The sequence below is a fragment of the Ascaphus truei genome, chromosome 7 (genome assembly GCF_040206685.1).
Source record: "Ascaphus truei isolate aAscTru1 chromosome 7, aAscTru1.hap1, whole genome shotgun sequence".
NCBI lineage: Eukaryota > Metazoa > Chordata > Amphibia > Anura > Ascaphidae > Ascaphus > Ascaphus truei.
Genome location: NC_134489.1, coordinates 11,225,408 through 11,242,775, shown reverse-complemented (window position 1 = coordinate 11,242,775; position 17,368 = coordinate 11,225,408). Strand labels below are relative to the sequence as shown.

General features: G+C 48.9%; 1 protein-coding gene across 1 annotated transcript in view; it reads right to left on the bottom strand.

The window, feature by feature from the left end:
- Positions 1–4,595, bottom strand: part of LOC142498706 (HHIP-like protein 1) — a 69,489-nt gene extending 64,894 nt beyond the window's left edge. The window contains exon 1 of the mRNA XM_075607001.1: positions 3,601–4,595. Within this exon, the coding sequence (XP_075463116.1) occupies positions 3,601–3,864 (264 nt within the window). The 5' untranslated portion in view covers positions 3,865–4,595. The remainder of the gene's footprint in view (positions 1–3,600) is intronic.
- Positions 4,596–17,368: the final 12,773 nt, after the last annotated feature.

The window sequence follows — 17,368 nt, the reverse complement described above, 5'->3', positions numbered from 1 at the left end:
GAATGTGACAGGGTAAACAAAAGCCGCCAGTTATATGCCTGGAAAACCTATGTCTAGTCTGCAGTGCAGCACTGACTAGGTTAACTTCAGCTGGGAACCTCAGGATAATTAGTTGGATTCCAGCTGCCTAATCAAGGTGTGTTAAAACCCAGGCTGTAGACAGATGGAGGCTGTTGATGAGAGAGGAGTAAGCTGCTAAAGTGATTCCTGAAAACAAGGTCTGAGTAGCAAAGTACTGAAACTGTGAACTGTCTGTCCCCTGCATAGAAAAAGGGTATCTGCATATATATAAACTGTCTGCAAAGAGAAACTGTTTTGTTCGGTTTGCTGAAGGAAAAGCCATTTTCGTTTGTTGCTGAAAAAGAGCTATTTTTGTTTTGTGTGCTGTATATTTTTCAAGGCAAAATAAAACAGCCTTGTCAAGAAACCCACGTGTGTAGTTGCATGTACCCTGCAACATAGACAAATTGGTAATTCAGTTCCCAGTTAGTATTCTAGCCCTGCTCCTAATAATCACTATTAATCATTGTGGTAATGTTGCAACCTATGAACTGGGTGAATGGTTCATCCATGGGTAGTAGGCATGTAACTGCATTTAAAGTTGATGGACCCACTTTGAATCCCAGTGTCAGTTCTCCTTGTTACCATTGTATCTTCCTGTGACTCAGACAACACAGTTAGATGGTAACTTCTTCATAGATTCCAAAATCAAACATTCTGCGCTCTGTACTTAGTCAGCACTGTATTAGAAAAGTATACCGTAGTATTACTTAGGTGTCATTCTAAGTGGTGTAGTGGTGATGTCCCTGTCCTGGAAAAGGGTGAACCACTCATCGCTCCTTGTGATCTTGGGCAAGTCACTATTTCTCCCAGTGCCTCGGGTAACAAAATAGCATTGTAAGCTCTGTGAGGGAGGGACCACTTACACATGAAACATGCTCAGCACCGCTCGGTGTGCACTGCAGCAATGTGTACACATACAAGATCTATGACTTAATAATATGTCATTGCATCTGTCACTGTCACCCTGTGTTTGAAGGAGACATTGTATGGGTATTTGGTTTTGAGTGACCATGTTCTCCTGTGACTTTACAGACTGGTCATTGATCCCTTCTGTCTGTGTCACTTTGGACAATCGGTCCTTTCCATATGTCACTATGTTGCGTTGCAGTGACTAGGGCAAGTTCAATGTGACATTGATCCTTCCTGTCTCTGTGTCATTCTGGTCAAAAAGTCTCTTCCCCATGACAGTAGATCCCTCCCGTGTGTGTCACTGTCACTCTGTGGGGGCGGATCTGACCACATGGAACTTAGGTCTTTATGCTCTTATGTCACTGTGTCTGCCTTCATTGGAAATAATAATTCCATGTAGGTTACAAGATTTGTATTCCATTAATGTGAACAAGATTCATTTTTGTCACTGCCATTAGAAGAATGGTCATCTTATACTTTGTATAATATGATAAGGCGTATATACCGAGCAAGGCACTCTGGGGCCATTGTATACAAAGCATTGCAGGCTTCTCAGGCACTGCATGGGTTAACATCACGGTACAGGATGTCTGCACACTGATAGCACACGATGCCTCTGCTACAGGTCTGAGAAGGGGCCAGCTGGCTCCTGATCATTGGGGTTTGCAGTCTCTGCGGTTCAAATTCAGATTCTGGGACGTCACTGCTCCCGTCACAGTTCCCAGAAGCTGAACTGGGCTAATGGAGTACATGTGGTCTCCAGGTTTGCTTTCTAAGGGTCAGTCCCATATAGGACCAAAGTGACCTAATGACAGTGACATGTTTTGTTGGGTTCAAGAGTCAGCGCCATTTAGGAGCATAAGTGACCTAATGATAGTGACATGTTTAATGGGTTAAAAAAGTGGTAGACTATATAATATACCTCATGGGCTGCATGTGCGGACCATGAGCCCTCAAAAGGGGTGTACATTACCCACATATACATATACAGTGCACAGGCAGAGTGGATGTTACAGCCGTGGGTAGGAGCTTCTCCCAGCCACCTCCAGCCAGCTTCTAAATGCCAGCACCCTGATTCATTCTGTCCCATTCCTGCCCTTATACTGGGAACTAGTGGTGAGCACGGTCATTGTGCAGCCGAGGGAATGGGAGGAAGCTAAAATCTACCACAGCACCATCACCACACCATCTGCACTGGGAATAGAGGTCGTGGGCTGCTGGGGTGGCCAGCGGTTGGGGCCAGTGGTTATGGCCAGGAGGTATAGCCCACAGGCTGTCTGTTGCCCACAAATGGGTATAACGGTCAGTCCAATATAGGACCTAAGTGACCTAATGGTCAGCCCCAAATACTGTTTGTCATTCTCTTTCTCTCTTTCATTTTCTTTCCCTCCACCTCTCTCCTTCCTTCTGTCATTCTCTCACCCACCCTCCTGCTCTCTCTATCCCAATCCCTCGGTCATATTCTCTCTATGCCATTCACCCTTTCTCGTGTACTTTGCTTCTCATATGATTTGTCTTCTCTCTCTCCCTCTCAGGCTTATACGTCTCTCCCTCCTTTCCCCCTCTCCCAGCCTCTGTGTATACAGTATAATCTGCTCTCAGACAGTCTCCCTCTCATCACCTCTCTGGGGTTTTTATACGAGAGGCCACTAACCATAATGAAGCCTTGTATTAGATTCCCCCTACACATGCAGAATATTCTCTGTCAGGACGCCAGCTGTAATTTAGTAATATTAACCATACCACTTACTCCTAAAGTGTATCTCAGGGTCTTTGCCACAGGAGCTTGCAATGCATAGGGGAGAGATCTATTCTATTAATGCATTGATGATTGTGTGTGATCTTGGGAAGAGCCCAGCGATGGCAGGTCTAGGACAGGAAACTAATAGGTTGACCATATAAACGCCCTCTGGCATACTTGGTGACAGGTTAAAAAGTGTAAGTGGACCACAACACTCTGGATATGAGGGACAGGGGGGGTTGTGAGAGGGTGGATATGAGGGAGAGGGGGGATAGGAAAGAGAGAGGAGGGAGAGGGGGGATATGAGGGAGAGGGGGGATAGGAAAGGGAGAGGGGGGATATGAGAGAGGAAGGAAGGAGAGGGGAATTCAAGAGAGAGAGCGGGAGAGGAGGGATACGAGAGAAAAAGGAGGGAGAAGGGGATACAAGAAAGGAAGGAGAGGGGGATTCAAGAGAGAGCGGGAGAGGAGGGATACGAGAGAAAAAGGAGGGAGAAGGGGATACGAGAGAGAAAGGAGGGAGAAGGGGATGCGAGAAAGGGGGGAGAGAGAAAACATGAGAGAGAAAGGAGGGAGAGGAGGCATATGAAAGGCTGTCACATGCATGAAAGATATCAGTAAGGTGCAGGACGGAAGCGTCTCCCATAGAAAGAGAACTGATAGAACAAGAGGTCCTAGCTCTGAAGCTGGAGGGTGGGAGGCTCAGGGGAAACGTGGGGGTCATTTTTTGCTGCAAGGGTAGTGGGTGTATGGAATAGCCCCCCAGCGGTGGTGGGGGAGGTTGATACAACAAAGGAATTGGGATAGAAACCAGGGGATCCGGAAGACAGAAAGCAAGGGAAATGTGGGGCAGTTATGTGGTGCCTCCGGAACAGAAGGGGTTAATACCTGGCACAGGATGTCCCGGATGTAGTTCCCGCAGATGGAGACCCCAGTGTGGTCCAGGAACTCTGTGATGTAGTTAAACCTGCGCGCGATGGCGGCGTCCTGCCGAGAGTCACAGCAGGCAAACGAGGAATAGGCTGAGCAGAAAGTCAGAGGCTGCGCGGGCTGGAAGGGCGGCTTGTAATCCAGGCACTGCGGGTGGTTCCGCACTCGCCAGGGTGCCAGGGCCAGCAGAAGCCACAGGGAAGCAACAGCCCGGGGCGGCATGAAGATAACGGAGCAGAGCGAGGGATGCTGGGAGAAACGATATCGCTGCTTTAACCCTCTCTGCTGCTCTCTGTGTTTTCTTTCTCTCTCTTCTTTTCACACTCTCTCGCTTTATTCTGCCTCTTGCTGCTCGTCTCTAGTTACCCGAGCACTTGTTTGCTTATCTATTTCCTTTCTGAGTGTTTTGTAGCCGTTGTCCTCTATCTCTCTATTACTTTCTCCCCATCTCTTCTAATTGGTCTTTTTAAAATGAATGTCTTTCTTTCTCTCTCCTTTCTTTCTTTATTTCTTTCTTTCTGTCTCTCTCTGTCTCGCTTCCTCTTCTCCCCTCTTTCTTTATCTCCCCCCCCCCCGCTTCTATCGCCTTATCTTGCTCTCTTTCTATCTCCCTTCTTTTTTCTCTCTCTCCCTCTCTATGTTACCTGTTTCTATCGCTTTTTCTCTCTCTCTCTCTCTCTCTCTCTCTCTCTCTCTCTCTCTCTCTCTCTCTCTCTTCTCTCTCTCTCTCTCTCGTCTCTCTCTCTTCTCTCTCTCTCTCTCTCTCTCCTTCTCTCTGTCTTCCTCCTATTCTCTCTTCTCACTGACTCCCTCTCCCCCTTCTCACTTCCTCTCACTCTTTCTCTCTCCTTCCCCCCTGTGTCTGTCTGCCAGTCCAGTCCATGTCTGCAGAGAATGTGATACACTCACGCTTCAGGCTCTCTCAGTGGATTCTCTCCCATACAAGTCTCCCCCCTTCACCCTCCGCCTTTCTAAACAAGGCAGTATTTCCCAAGCAGCTCTTTGTATACAATGCTATGTGGTATTCCTTCACCCACCAAGGTTACTTCTTAGCCCTTGGGCACCACAGGGGGTTGGTTATCTTCAATGGCATGTGGGAACTTTTCATCCCAAGGACATGTTGGTGCCTTGGACAAAAGGACATTTCACTGGCAACAAAAGACAGGCTTATTTACAGTAAGGGCAGTGACAATGTGCGATTTACTATGAAAGCAGATATCTTTAAGTAAAGGCTATACCTTATTAGGAAGGAGATGGATACAGGAGATGGATACAGGGCTATGCTAAATAAGTTATACATGATAGGAAGTATGTTGACCCAGGGAAATGTGATGTCTATTACTGGGGTCAGAAATGAATAACATGAAAAATCTGCACCATTTGCCAAGCCTGACGAGTTGCAGGGCCCCTCTGGCACTGAAGGGGTTAAGAGAGTGGAGTTGGCGTGACTTGAACTTGTGTAATTACCTTTGATTCTGATGGCCGTGCTGCTGTACATCATACAACCCTCCCCCATGTCTGTGGCTGGAAGAACATTCTATTCTTCTGATGCTCACCATGGACCTTCCGTGATCAGTGAGTCACCTGCAAGATGATGACCTCGTTTAGTCCGCATGAGGTCATGATGAACATACAGACGTGTCTCACTTTAGTAGCTGAGCAAATGCACTTTTAAAGCTGCAATCCCACATACCTGGCCAAACAATGCTTATAGGGATTCATGTTAAAATGGGCATGAAGCAACAGGTGACACTATGCTCATTTGCATGTCATTACCCAGAATCCCTTGCTGCAGTAGAAGCACTGTATGCTAGAAGATAATGGTGAAAAGCAGGGCTGGAGACCTGCCTGACACATGTGAATGTGCTCGCAAGTGGTATTTTTTATTTGTTTAACACACAGTAACATCAGAATAAAAGGAGCATCCAGAGAAATTCAAACCCTTCACAAATCTCAGCTCATCATGTTTACAAAGTAACTATAACAATGCAACCATAAGCAGATAATACATACAAAAACAAAACAAATCTGTCTCCTCTCTGTTTTTAACACTAAATTTACTTCTGTAATCATGGCTAAATAGTATATTAATATTCTGCTCTGCACAGTTGTCAGAATGCTGTGGTTTTCCTCTCTCCTCTCCATCTCCCCTATTTCCTCTCTGTTCCTTCCTGACCGGCTCCCTCACTGCTTGGGACATCCGATCTGCTGAGATCTTTCATTCCGCACCAACTGCTCATTAGCCTCCTTTGTCCTTTAAACATGCCTGGAGTAACCGGCTGACTCGCAGGATGTCTTCCCATTGCTGCACAGGCTGCCGTGTGCAGTTCCCTGTGATGGCTTGTCATGGCGTCCTGCCACCGCTCGTATACTCATAGGAAGAAGTATAGACAGCCGCACTGCGTGATGGCGCCGTTACTTTAGCTTAGATGCTTATTTATTGAACGTAAGAGCAGAACACAGAATCGCACAACATTTTGGGGGTGGGAGGGGGATGTTTCTCCCTTCACTAGCTGTATGGACAGGGTGACCAGATTTTCAAGATGAAAAACCGGGACACAATAAAAAATTATTTATAAAACAAATTACATCACGTGACGCACCCCGTTGCCATGACAACGAGACACTGACGTTAGGCGGTGACATGTTGCCATGACAATGTGGCATCACATGATGCCTCGGCACCATAATGCGTCCCGTTGGTGGGGGCTGCAGTGTGTGTTTGTGTGTGTAGCCCTGTGTAATTTTGGGGTTACCTATCTCTCTCCTTCTGTGCAGTAATCCCTGGTAAGAGGGCAGGGTTGCCAGAAGTCATCATGGAGGTTTGCCCTCAACCCCTGTGATGTGTAACATGTAGCAAAGGAAGTGACAGCATGCTCGGTGTCCACTATTAGTGACCCAGAGGTGGGTTTTTCTGGAACCTATATATTACGCATCACTTCCTAAAGTTCATCCTGAGTAAAGTCTGAGTTCAAGGTCTGATGCAGTCAAGTGCAGTGTGTCAGATGAGATCCAGACAGTGCAAGTGTCTGTTGCAATAGCTGTGAGGCTGTGCAGCTCAAGTGTCAGCAGTGGCAGAGGAACAAGCTGACTCCACACTGTGTCCAGGGCTCTGGCACAGATGGTGGCCCTCCCTTAGGGGAGAGGTGGCAGAGACATACCTGGCTAGATTAAAGAATCAGGAGGGACCTTCCTTATGATGTGCAGCCATATGATGTGCGGCTAAGTACCGGCCGCTATGACGGGCAGTCTGCCATGCATGATGCAAATAAAGATGCCCTTGATTCAAAGACCCTTCTTGCCTGTGACTGGAGTTAATCAGGAAGAAGATGCACCCAGGAGTTCTCTTCCAGAAACTCCTCCCTGTTATCGTGGGGATATCCACCAGGGGGCACCACCCACGTTTCGGCGGCCTTGCGAGACCCCCCCACCCCTTCTCACACATCTCACCCCACCTCACCTCACCTCACACTCCCCAGTCACCCTTTCCTTCCCCCCCTCTCTCTTACACCCCCAACCCCATGCATTTTTCTCCCCTCCCCACACTCAACCTCCCTCCCCAATATACGTGCACACACAGTGACACACACACACACACACACAGTGACACACACACACAGTGACAAACACACACAGCCCCTCCCTTCCTCATACTTCCCCCTCCTCTCCTCATACCTGCCCCTCCCCTCCTCATACTTCCCCCTCTCCTTATACCTCCCCCTATTCTCCTCCCCTCATACCTCCCCCAACTTTCCATATACCTCCTCTCCTCATACCTCCCGCTCCTCATACCTCTCCCTCCCCATCCTTTCCTCATACCTACCCTCTCCCATCCTCATATCTCCCCCTCATTTCTCCCCCTCCTCATATTTCCCCTTCCCCTCCTCATATCTCCGCCATCCCTCCTCATACCTCCTCCTCCCCTCCTCATATCTCCACCTCCCCTCATATCATATCTCCCCCTCACCACCTCATAACTCCCTTCATCATATCTCCACCCCTCCTCATATCTCCCCCGCCCCTCTTCATATCTCCTCCTGCTCTCCTTATCTCCCCCTCCCCACCTCATATCTCCTAACACCTCCCCATCCCCTCCTCATATCTTACCCTCCTCTCCTCCCTGTCCTCATATATCCCCCTCCCCTCCTCATATCCTCCTCCCCTCCTCATATTTCCCCCTCCTCACCCCATATCTCCCCCACCCCTCCTCATATCTCCTCCTGCCCTCCTCTTATATTTCCCTCATCCCTTCCCCTTATACCCCCCCCACATGCCTTTCCCTCCTCATCTCATATCTCCCCCTCATCTCATATCTCCGCCTCATCTCATATCTTACCCATCTCTCCTCATATCTTCCCCTCCCCATACTACCCCACATCCCTCCTTATATCTCTTTCATCCCTCCCCATACCTTCCCCTCAGCTCCTCATATCTCCCCCTCCTCATACCTTCCCCTCAGTTCCTCATAACTGCCCCTCCCCATACCTTCCCCTCAGCTCCTCATATCTTCCCCTCAGCACCTCATATGTCCCCCTCCCCATACCTCCCCTCAGCACCTCATATCTCCCCCTCCCCATACCTTCCCCTCAGCTCCTCATATCTCCCTCTCCCCATACCTTCCGCTCAGCTCATATCCCCCCCTCCCCCTCCCAATACCTTCCCCTCAGCTCCTCATATCCCCCCCTCCCCATACCTTCCCCTCAGCTCCTCATATCTCCCCGTCCCCATAAATTCCCCTCCTCATATCTCCCCCTCCCCATACCTTCCCCTCAGCTCCTCATATCTCCCCCTCCTCATACCTTCCCCTCAGCTCCTCATATCTACCCCTCCCCATACCTTCCCCTCAGCTCCTCATATCTCCACCTCCCCATATCTTCCCCTCAGCACCTCATATGTCCCCCTCCCCATACCTTCCCCTCAGCACCTCATATCTCCCCCTCCCCATACCTTCCCCTCAGCTCCTCATATCTCCCTCTCCCCATACCTTCCCCTCAGCTCCTCATATCCCCCCTCCCCCTCCTCATACCTTCCCCTCAGCTCCTCATATCTACCCCTCCCCATACCTTCCCCTCAGCTCCTCATATCTTCCCCTCAGCACCTCATATGTCCCCCTCCCCATACTTTCCCCTCAGCACCTCATATCTCCCCCTCCCCATACCTTCCCCTCAGCTCCTCATATCTCCCTCTCCCCATACCTTCCCCTCAGCTCCTCATATCCCCCCTCCCCCTCCCAATACCTTCCCCTCAGCTCCTCATATCCCCCCTCCCCATACCTTTCCCTCAGCTCCTCATATCTCCCCGTCCCCATAAATTCCCCCCCTCCTATCTCCCCCTCCCCATACCTTCCCCTCAGCTCCTCATATCTCCCCTTCCTCATACCTCTCCCTATTCTCCTCCTATGACACAGACAGACAGGACACACACACACACACACAGACAGAGAGGACACACACAGACAGGACACACGCACACACACACACACCAGGTCAGTGGTGTCTATGTGTTTTGGTGTGCTTGAGAGTCCAGCCTCTGGCAGGTTCCTGGGTGTAAGGACCCATGCTGCGAGGACTTCCGCTCTCGGCGCTTCCTTACCTTTTCCCCCCGCTGCCTCTAACCCCCGGCGGTGTTCCCTGGCCATTGGCATCTCCCCCGCGGCTGTCTCCTCACTTCCGGGTCACCCTTACGGGCGCGAGCAGACCCAGGCCTCTATTTACCGGCACCCGGAGCCTGGTCCCGCCTTCTCCATTCCGACGCATGCATCGGCGCGCTTTCCTGTTTCTGCTCCACCAGGTCCGCCCCCAGGCTTCTCTCTCCTATCAGGGCTACCCCTGGACCGCACCACCATTCCTCCCTTTCCCCTGATAGGTCCCTGCCCACTATTTAGCCTGGCCTCTCCATCTCCTCAGTGCTCTGCATAGCTTCTGTACCTTGGTGCTGTCTGCTTCTGCTTGGCTCTCTTGTGTTTCGGTCCCTGTTCCTGTTCCTGGATTCTCTGCTGATCTCCCTGGATTTCGACCTTGGCTTTGGACTTCGTTTACGCTGCTCTCTGGAACCCCTTGGATTTGGCTTTGGACTCTCTACCTCGCAGTCTTCTATATCCCTTGGACTCGGCTAACGGACCCCTACTATACTGCTTTCTCCTCCCCACGTCCCAGGCTTACGGACACTCTACCTCGCTGCTCTCTCTACTCCTTGACCATTGGCTTACGGACTTTACCATTCTACGCTGGAGTTGGCAAGTACTGAACTCTTTCTATTTTTGTCTCCCCGGAACAGCTATGCTACTACCACACTCCGGCTGCGCCCCCGTTTACTGTTAGGTGTGTGGTATTTCTCCTTGCCACCTCAGTCCCGGGGTCTCGTCTGGCTTGTGGGCAGGCCGAGCGTTACACTGGGTCCACTGCGTCCAGGAAAAGAGGACTGGTACCATTGTGTCTTGCTGTCCGTACAAAGTCCTTCTGTTCGTTCAAGACCCTCTCCTCATGTCCCCAGCAAGAGGGTTTTATCCTACTTGAATTACCCAGGTGGAGCTAGTTAATTGACTAGCTGCAATTCACCAGCTCTCTGCTTGATTTTCAGAACACTAGAGTCAGTTTCTCTTAAACAGGGATAAGTCCCTGTTACATATTTCCCCTGTTTGCGGGGAGCTCGGGCTTCCCACGACTAAAGCCCATCCTTCCACTCTAACTCGAGATATCTCTGCTGCTCAAATGATAGTGGATGGAGGAAAAGAACCCTCAGTCTCACTGAGATTGGAGCCCTTTCTCCCTGTCAGTAATATCTCCTCAAGAAGGTGCTTGAGCTCAGCACTTTTCAGTCGCTCGAGGAGGACTTTTCCAAAGCACAGTCTTTCTTGGTCATGAGTTTTACCCTGCATCGGGCGATCCTTTCTTCCCTGAGTTTAGGGTGACCACCTGCATCGGGTTCTGTAGCCATATTCACAGGTGGTTCAAGCTGAGTGGAGTTTTTATACATACCGATTAACTCCCGTAGCATCTCAGTTTGGTAGTTGACTAGTGTTGGTATTACGCTTCTCAGTCGTAATTCGGTTCTTCTTTCCTGAATTGTATGGAAAGCCGAACATAGTATTGAGATGTATTGCGGGTGCGCTTATAGCCACGCACAGCTTGCTTGGTTGTGATGTAGGATTGATATCCGGACTTAACCAGTCTAGCAGCTTGTTCCACGTCCCGGTAGTGTCTTTTTTGTTGGTACTTCCTAACATTTGACTGTACTAGAATCACGCATTCCTTCAAGTATTGACACTCAGTTCATTGCTACCTCATTCTCCAAACTGACTGAATAACCTGTGCTGCTTTACTCAGAAACCAGAAGAGCTTTCCTCCCTCTGTCTGCGGACTGTATGGTGACAGTCGCAGAGAGTTTGCGCAAATACCTTTCTCTCTCCATCCTTCCTTGGATAAACGCTCTATAGTATTTCTGAAGTGTCAGAATGCTTTTCTCTCTTTGCAGCAGGTTTAGTTCATCAGCGAGATAACTCTGTTTCTTGTGTGCATCCTGCAATTCACCATCTCTTCCATGGACTCCTTCTGTGACCCAAGTGTCTCTTTTATTTTTGTAATCCCTTTACCTTTGGCCACTAATGGCATCAGAGCCTGTTCCATGTAATTTTTGTAAGATTCTGCTTGATCCTGCAGTTCTCCTCTCAGGGCCTTCACCTCTGCCCTGTGCTTGCTCTGAGTTTGCATTAGCGCACCCTTCATATATTGGAGCTCTGCAGATATCATTGCCAGGGTCGCCGCTGCTTGTGATTTCCACACCTCTTTGTCCTGGGCTTACTGACTTTTGGGGATGGAGCAGTCTCTCTGCCTCTCCAACTCTTGCTCCAGTTTCTGGACCTTCTCATGCACCCTCTCATACAGAGTAACCTGGCCTCTAAGCTCCGCCTCCAGTGATGCTCTCATGATGCTCAATGTGGCCATCAGCTCCTTGTGCTGCTCTGCGGGGGGACACTGGGTATTCAGACGCTCCTGCAGAACTTTTACTTTGTTAGCAGCCTGGATACTTTCTTCCTGTAGAACCCACTGCTTCTCCTTGGCCTCCTGTAGCTGCACATGCAGCTCTTGCAGCTGGCTCTGCAGTATGTGCTCTGCTTGTGCACGCTGCTCCAGGGAGATACGTTCTTTTTCCAGCCTTCTCTCTGTATTCTGCAGTGCTGCCTGTACTTCTAAATTTTCCTAGGCCAATTGTTTCTTCACTTCTCCTGCTAGGTGAAGCTTCTCATTACCTTCACTGGTCTGGTCAGACAAATCTGAATTTTCCTTTTCCAGACTTGCTGTCTCTCTCTTTACAGTCTCTAAATCACTCAGGGCATTCTCATAGGCTCCCTTCAACATACACAGCTCTGTGTTTAGACCGTGCCCCTCCTGGCGTGAGTGTTCCACCTGTGTGCTGAGAGCGGGAACCTCTTGCAGAGCCTCCTTATATTTCTGTCTCAGGTTGCCAATCAGTTTGTCAGCCTTGCTTCGCTTTTCTTCCATGGCGGTGTAACAGGGGACTTACCCTGTTCAGGAAATGTGCCTCTAATCCAACAGTGTGGTGGTTAACTGCTGGTAGTCAATTAACCAACACCACCTGGCTGATTAGGTTTGTTAGAAAAGCCTGCCTTTGAGACAGGAAGTGAGATTTTTCCTGAGTCTCACAAATTGTGGGACTGACCATAGGAACAGACGTCTTGAGCCTGCCAGAAGAGACTGTATGCTGCCTGCAAGACACAGGGGAAAGTTCTTCTAAACCTGGAGAACAAAGAAGCCTTCCCCTACAAGAGACAGATAAGACTTTCCTTGCTAAGACTTTTTGTATATCTGCACATGGAGATGGGACCAGCAGGGTGGGGCAGTGAAGAAGTACATCGGTTGGCGTGCGGGGCTTCCTGCTCTCCTTGGGGATTCCCTTGATCGGGTAGGTGTCCAATGTGGTCGTGCAGCAGGTGCGGTTCTCTCCTGGTGCTCCGCCCCTCCCCGGTTACCGCTGGCAGCTGTTTGAGCGGGGTGATGTTTGGGGGAGATGGGTGTGGTGGTCCAATGTCCTGGGTGCCACTGCCCCCCCTCCACATCACCTGGCCCCCCCTCCGCATCCACTGCCCCATCCACATCCACTGGCCCCCCTCCTCCAAATCCACTGGCCCCTCCACATTCACTGGCCCCCCTCCACCAAATCCACTGGCCCCCCTCCTTCGCATCCACTGGCTCCACCTCCTCATCAACTGCCCCCCCCCTACGCATCCACTGCCTTCCCTCCTGACACCATCCCCAAGGTAAGTCTGAATTTTATATGTATTGGGGTGGTGGGTGTATTTTGTATATGTATTGGGGAGGTGGGGGTATTTTGTATATATATTGGGGTGGTGGGGGTCTTTTTAAAATGTATTGGGGCCACCCAGTCTCCCACCCACCGAGTTAAGGTCACCCAAAAACCCAGTCATCCACCCAGTCAGTCAACCACCTACCCACCCAGTCAATCAGTCTGTCACCCACCCAGTCAGTCAGTCACCCACCCAGTCAGTCAGTCACCCACCCAGTCAGTCAGCCTGTCAGCCAGTCAGCCAGCCTGTCAGCCAGTCACTCACACAATTCTTATTAGGAATTAATTCAATTTTTTAAAAGTAGGGGGCGGGGGCTAGGTGGCGAGTAGATTTTTTGGTTCTGCGAGTAGATTTTTGGGTGATTTGTCAAGCACTGCATATACAGTATGTGTATATACTGTATGTAGCTCCCAAGCCCATATTGAAACCCCCCCCCCGGTCCATATTTAATCCCCTAACACTCCCTCCCCACTGGCCCATATTTAACCCCCTCTAGGCCTTTTGTCACATAGGATGTAGCATTGGGTATCTTTGTCTTTTGTTGAAAATATTAAAATAAACAGATTGCGTTGTAATTTTTTTCCGTATTAACAATAAGAAGAAAACAGTTAAGTTAAAGTTGTGTGCTATTTTTTTTTTGTGGTAGGTGCGCTATGGGTTGGGGGGGGGGCTGCTCCTTTCATTTGTCCTGGGCCCCATGATTTCTGTTGGCGGCCCTGCCTGAAGGGGTCTTTGTGTATGATAGCAGATACTGCAAAATCCCTAAATCCGCAGCAAAACCGGCATCCATCATGTACTGTATAGTATAGCATATCAAAAATACATCATATTTGATGAGGTACAGATCATAAAATAGGATGAAATGGCATTGGATGGTCAGGGAATAAACCCAGGAATTAAAAACCCAGAACTAGCACCAGGGTCTACAGTAACAGACGGCTCTGCGTATACCCAACAGGGCAGTGTGAAAAGCATCCAAAGTGAGCCAGTATCCCAACAAATCCTCTTTAGTAAAGACTGGTAACTGAGCTATTTAGTAACAGTGTACAGGCATACTGTAACAGGGTAAATAAAAGCCACCAGCTATACTGCACCGACACACTTTATTCGAGCAAATACCCGGTATGTACCTGGCAGATACCTGGAATGCGCCGCTCCTCACCTCTGACAAGCCCCGTTGCGTTTGCCTTCCCAGCCTGGGTTCATGCCTGGCTGACGGGCGGCTGATCTGTTAAATGATAATGATTAGGATTTAATAGGCTGCAATGCTTCGCGTGTCTACCAGATGGCATAAATTCATGAATTGTAATGCAGTATATATATATATACTGTGCAGTATTGCAGCCAGCGGGAATAAAATGCTTCAATCCCTGCCTGAAAAATACCTCAATGCACTCGGGCAGAAAACAGTCACAAACCTCAATACACCCGGGTATACCCGAATTCGTGGGACTAGCCGAGCTCGAATAAAGTGTGTCGCCAGTGTATGCCTGGAAAACCTATGTCTAGTCTGCAGTGCAGCAGTGACTAGGTTAACTTCAGCTGGGAACCTCAGGACAATTAGTTGGATCCCAGCTGCCTAATCAAGGTGTGTTAAAACCCCAGGCTGTAGACACATGGGTGGTGGCTGTTGAGGAGAGAGGAGTAAGCTACTGAAGAGATTACTGAAACAAGGTCTGTTATCAAAGAACATGAATTATGAACTGTCTGTCTCCTGCATAGAAAGGGTAGCTGCCTGATTTTTACACTGGCTGCTAAAGAGAAACTGTTTTGTTTTGTCTGCTGAAGAAAAAGCCAGCTTTCTTTTGGTTTGCTGATGAAAAGCTATTTTTGTTTTTTTGTGCTGTATATCTTTTAAGGCTAAATAAATAAGCCTTGTCAAGAAACCCGCGTGTGTAGTTGCATGTACCCTGCAACACATACCCCGCTTTAACGTACGCAATGGGACCGGAGCATGTATGTAAAGCAAAAATGTACTTAAAGTGAAGCACTACCTTTTTTTTCACTTTACAATGCATGTACTGTACTGCAATCGTCATATACGTGCATAACTGATGTAAATAATGCATTTGTAACCAAAATAAATACAGTAGGCTTTACTGAAAGAAAGTCTTTAATGTCTGCTGATTTTTCTTACTAGTGCTGGCAGATGCAAAATGGATGAATGGAAAATTATGTAACAATGATGTAGGAAGGATGAAGGAGAGGGCATATCTTGTACTGTACAGTATTTTAACTGTAACACAAAACAAAAAGCGATAAACAGCACTCAAGATTGGAAAAACAAATGACTAAATGCCGGGTGCAGCAGGAACAAGGAGGACCCTAATTCCCCCTATAGCAGTAACCAAATATCAACCAATGTTCCAGCACTCACTGACTCTAACGAAAAATTGTCAACCAGGAAATTAGCCAAAAATGAGAATAATTTAATACTGCTGCGGCCGAGTTTATTCGAGCATTTGCCCGTTCTCGGCCGCAGCAGTTACCTGGCGCGCGCCGGAGGGTGCCGGGCGTGCGCCGAAGCAGTGGAGGAGAGGCCCGCCGATCGCGGCTTCCCCCTCTCCTCTCCGGGTCCGCCGGGTCCCCCGGAACCCCCTGCCGCCGTCCCCCACATCGCGGGACACCAGGGCTCCCTCGGGGAGCCCTGGACGCGCGTGCAGGGGGCGCAGGCACCCGATGACGCGTGACCGCGCATCGGTGACGCGCGGCACACCGAGGGGATGCCACTTGCAAGCCGGGAAATCTCCCGGCTTGCGGAACTGGCTCACTTCAATAAAGTGTGTCGCCAGTGTACATACACAAGATAACAATAGCTTGGAGAGATGTCACACAAACGGATAATAGAACTCTAGGATATACGTGGTATGGGGAAAAAACACAGGCAAAGGGAGTGGGAGAGACAATAGACAGGGTGGGGGGGGGGGGGAAACACAATGGGGGAGGGTAAATTAGGGGGGCAAAGTGTCGAGGTGGATACCCCTTCTTCAGGCCCATTCCCTCTGGTTCAGAAGGAACATAAGGTACTTCCCGTATCCCTCTTTCCCCAACCAATAATCAGCCAAATCCCACAATCAAAGATAATGTGATGCACAGCAAAACAGAGCAACAGCTCAAAGTAGCTAGAGTCCAGAACCAGCAAGAGTTCCAATCCAGTGAACAGCAAACAACAGAAAGTCAAACCATATGATCCTTGGCAGCAGCAACTCTCTCTCTCTCGTCATCAAGGGCTAGACGCTTTCTTGCGGGCGATTTGGATGGACTACTTGAAGTACAAATATAGTAGGAGTAGGGCTTGGGGCTGATGTCGATGCTCGAGGTGTACTTTCAGTGGATGTTGATGGTCTGGGGGATTGACTGGCTGCTGCTGACTGTAGGCGGACGCTCACAGAGGTATGCAAGGGAGACTGATTATAGTGAAATCAAATAAGCCTTTTATTGCGCCTGTTTCCTTAACATCAGGAAACCATCCAAACAAGGGGTAAACAAAGCTTCTATTCACTTGGGAGTATTTCTAGTGAAATATTATGCAATTCACAACTCCCTTAGATAAGCATGTCTCCCAGCCCCAAACATATAGCATGAATTAAGCAGATATAAGAAGTCTCATAAATGAAAGTCTTATCTGTTCCTTGTGGTTTGGAGGGAAAATCTTCTCTGTCCATGGTTCAGCTCCCTTTTCCTCAGGGTGTGTCAGCATTCAGGTTTAGAAGTTTCCACTGTGTCTTGAAAGCAGCTCTGCTGTTTTCTTCTGGCAGGGCTCAAGACAAGTGTGAGAGTCAAAGACAATCTCTGCTCTGTCTCCAAAGTTCAGCTCAGGTGTGAGCTAAGGAGTCTCACTTCCTGTCTCAAAAGACAGACTTTTCTAAGCCTTCTAATCAGGCAGGTGGTGTTTGTTAATTGACTACCAGCAGTTAACCACCACACTGCTGGATTAGAGGCACATTACCTGAACAGGGATAACTCCCCTGTTACACTGACCTTTTAGGAAAGTCGGAGTCTAAGGAGGTTTGAAGTGTAGCTTTTCTTTTCTCTGTAGATTTCTTTGTAACAGGCATAGCCCCCTGAAATGATTGCATTGACTTTGGAACTTCTTTCAAAGTCCCTGTCATGCTTTTCAAAAAGAGCCATGGCGCTATCAAGATGACGGAAAGCTTAGAATAGAATTTTTGAAGTTAGGCCTTCAGTCTGTTCGATGGTCTCAACCACATCCTGCACATCATCTTCTTCTCTCTCCTCTTCAAGTTCCAGAAGATCTTCATTGCTGAGGGGCTCAGAATGGGACGCCAGAAGTTCAGCAACATATTCTGCCTCCACTTCCAGCTCTAACTGCCCTGCCATCTCTACAATATTTTCTGTAACCGTATCTTCAGAATCAGAATCTTCAAAGCCTTCAAAATC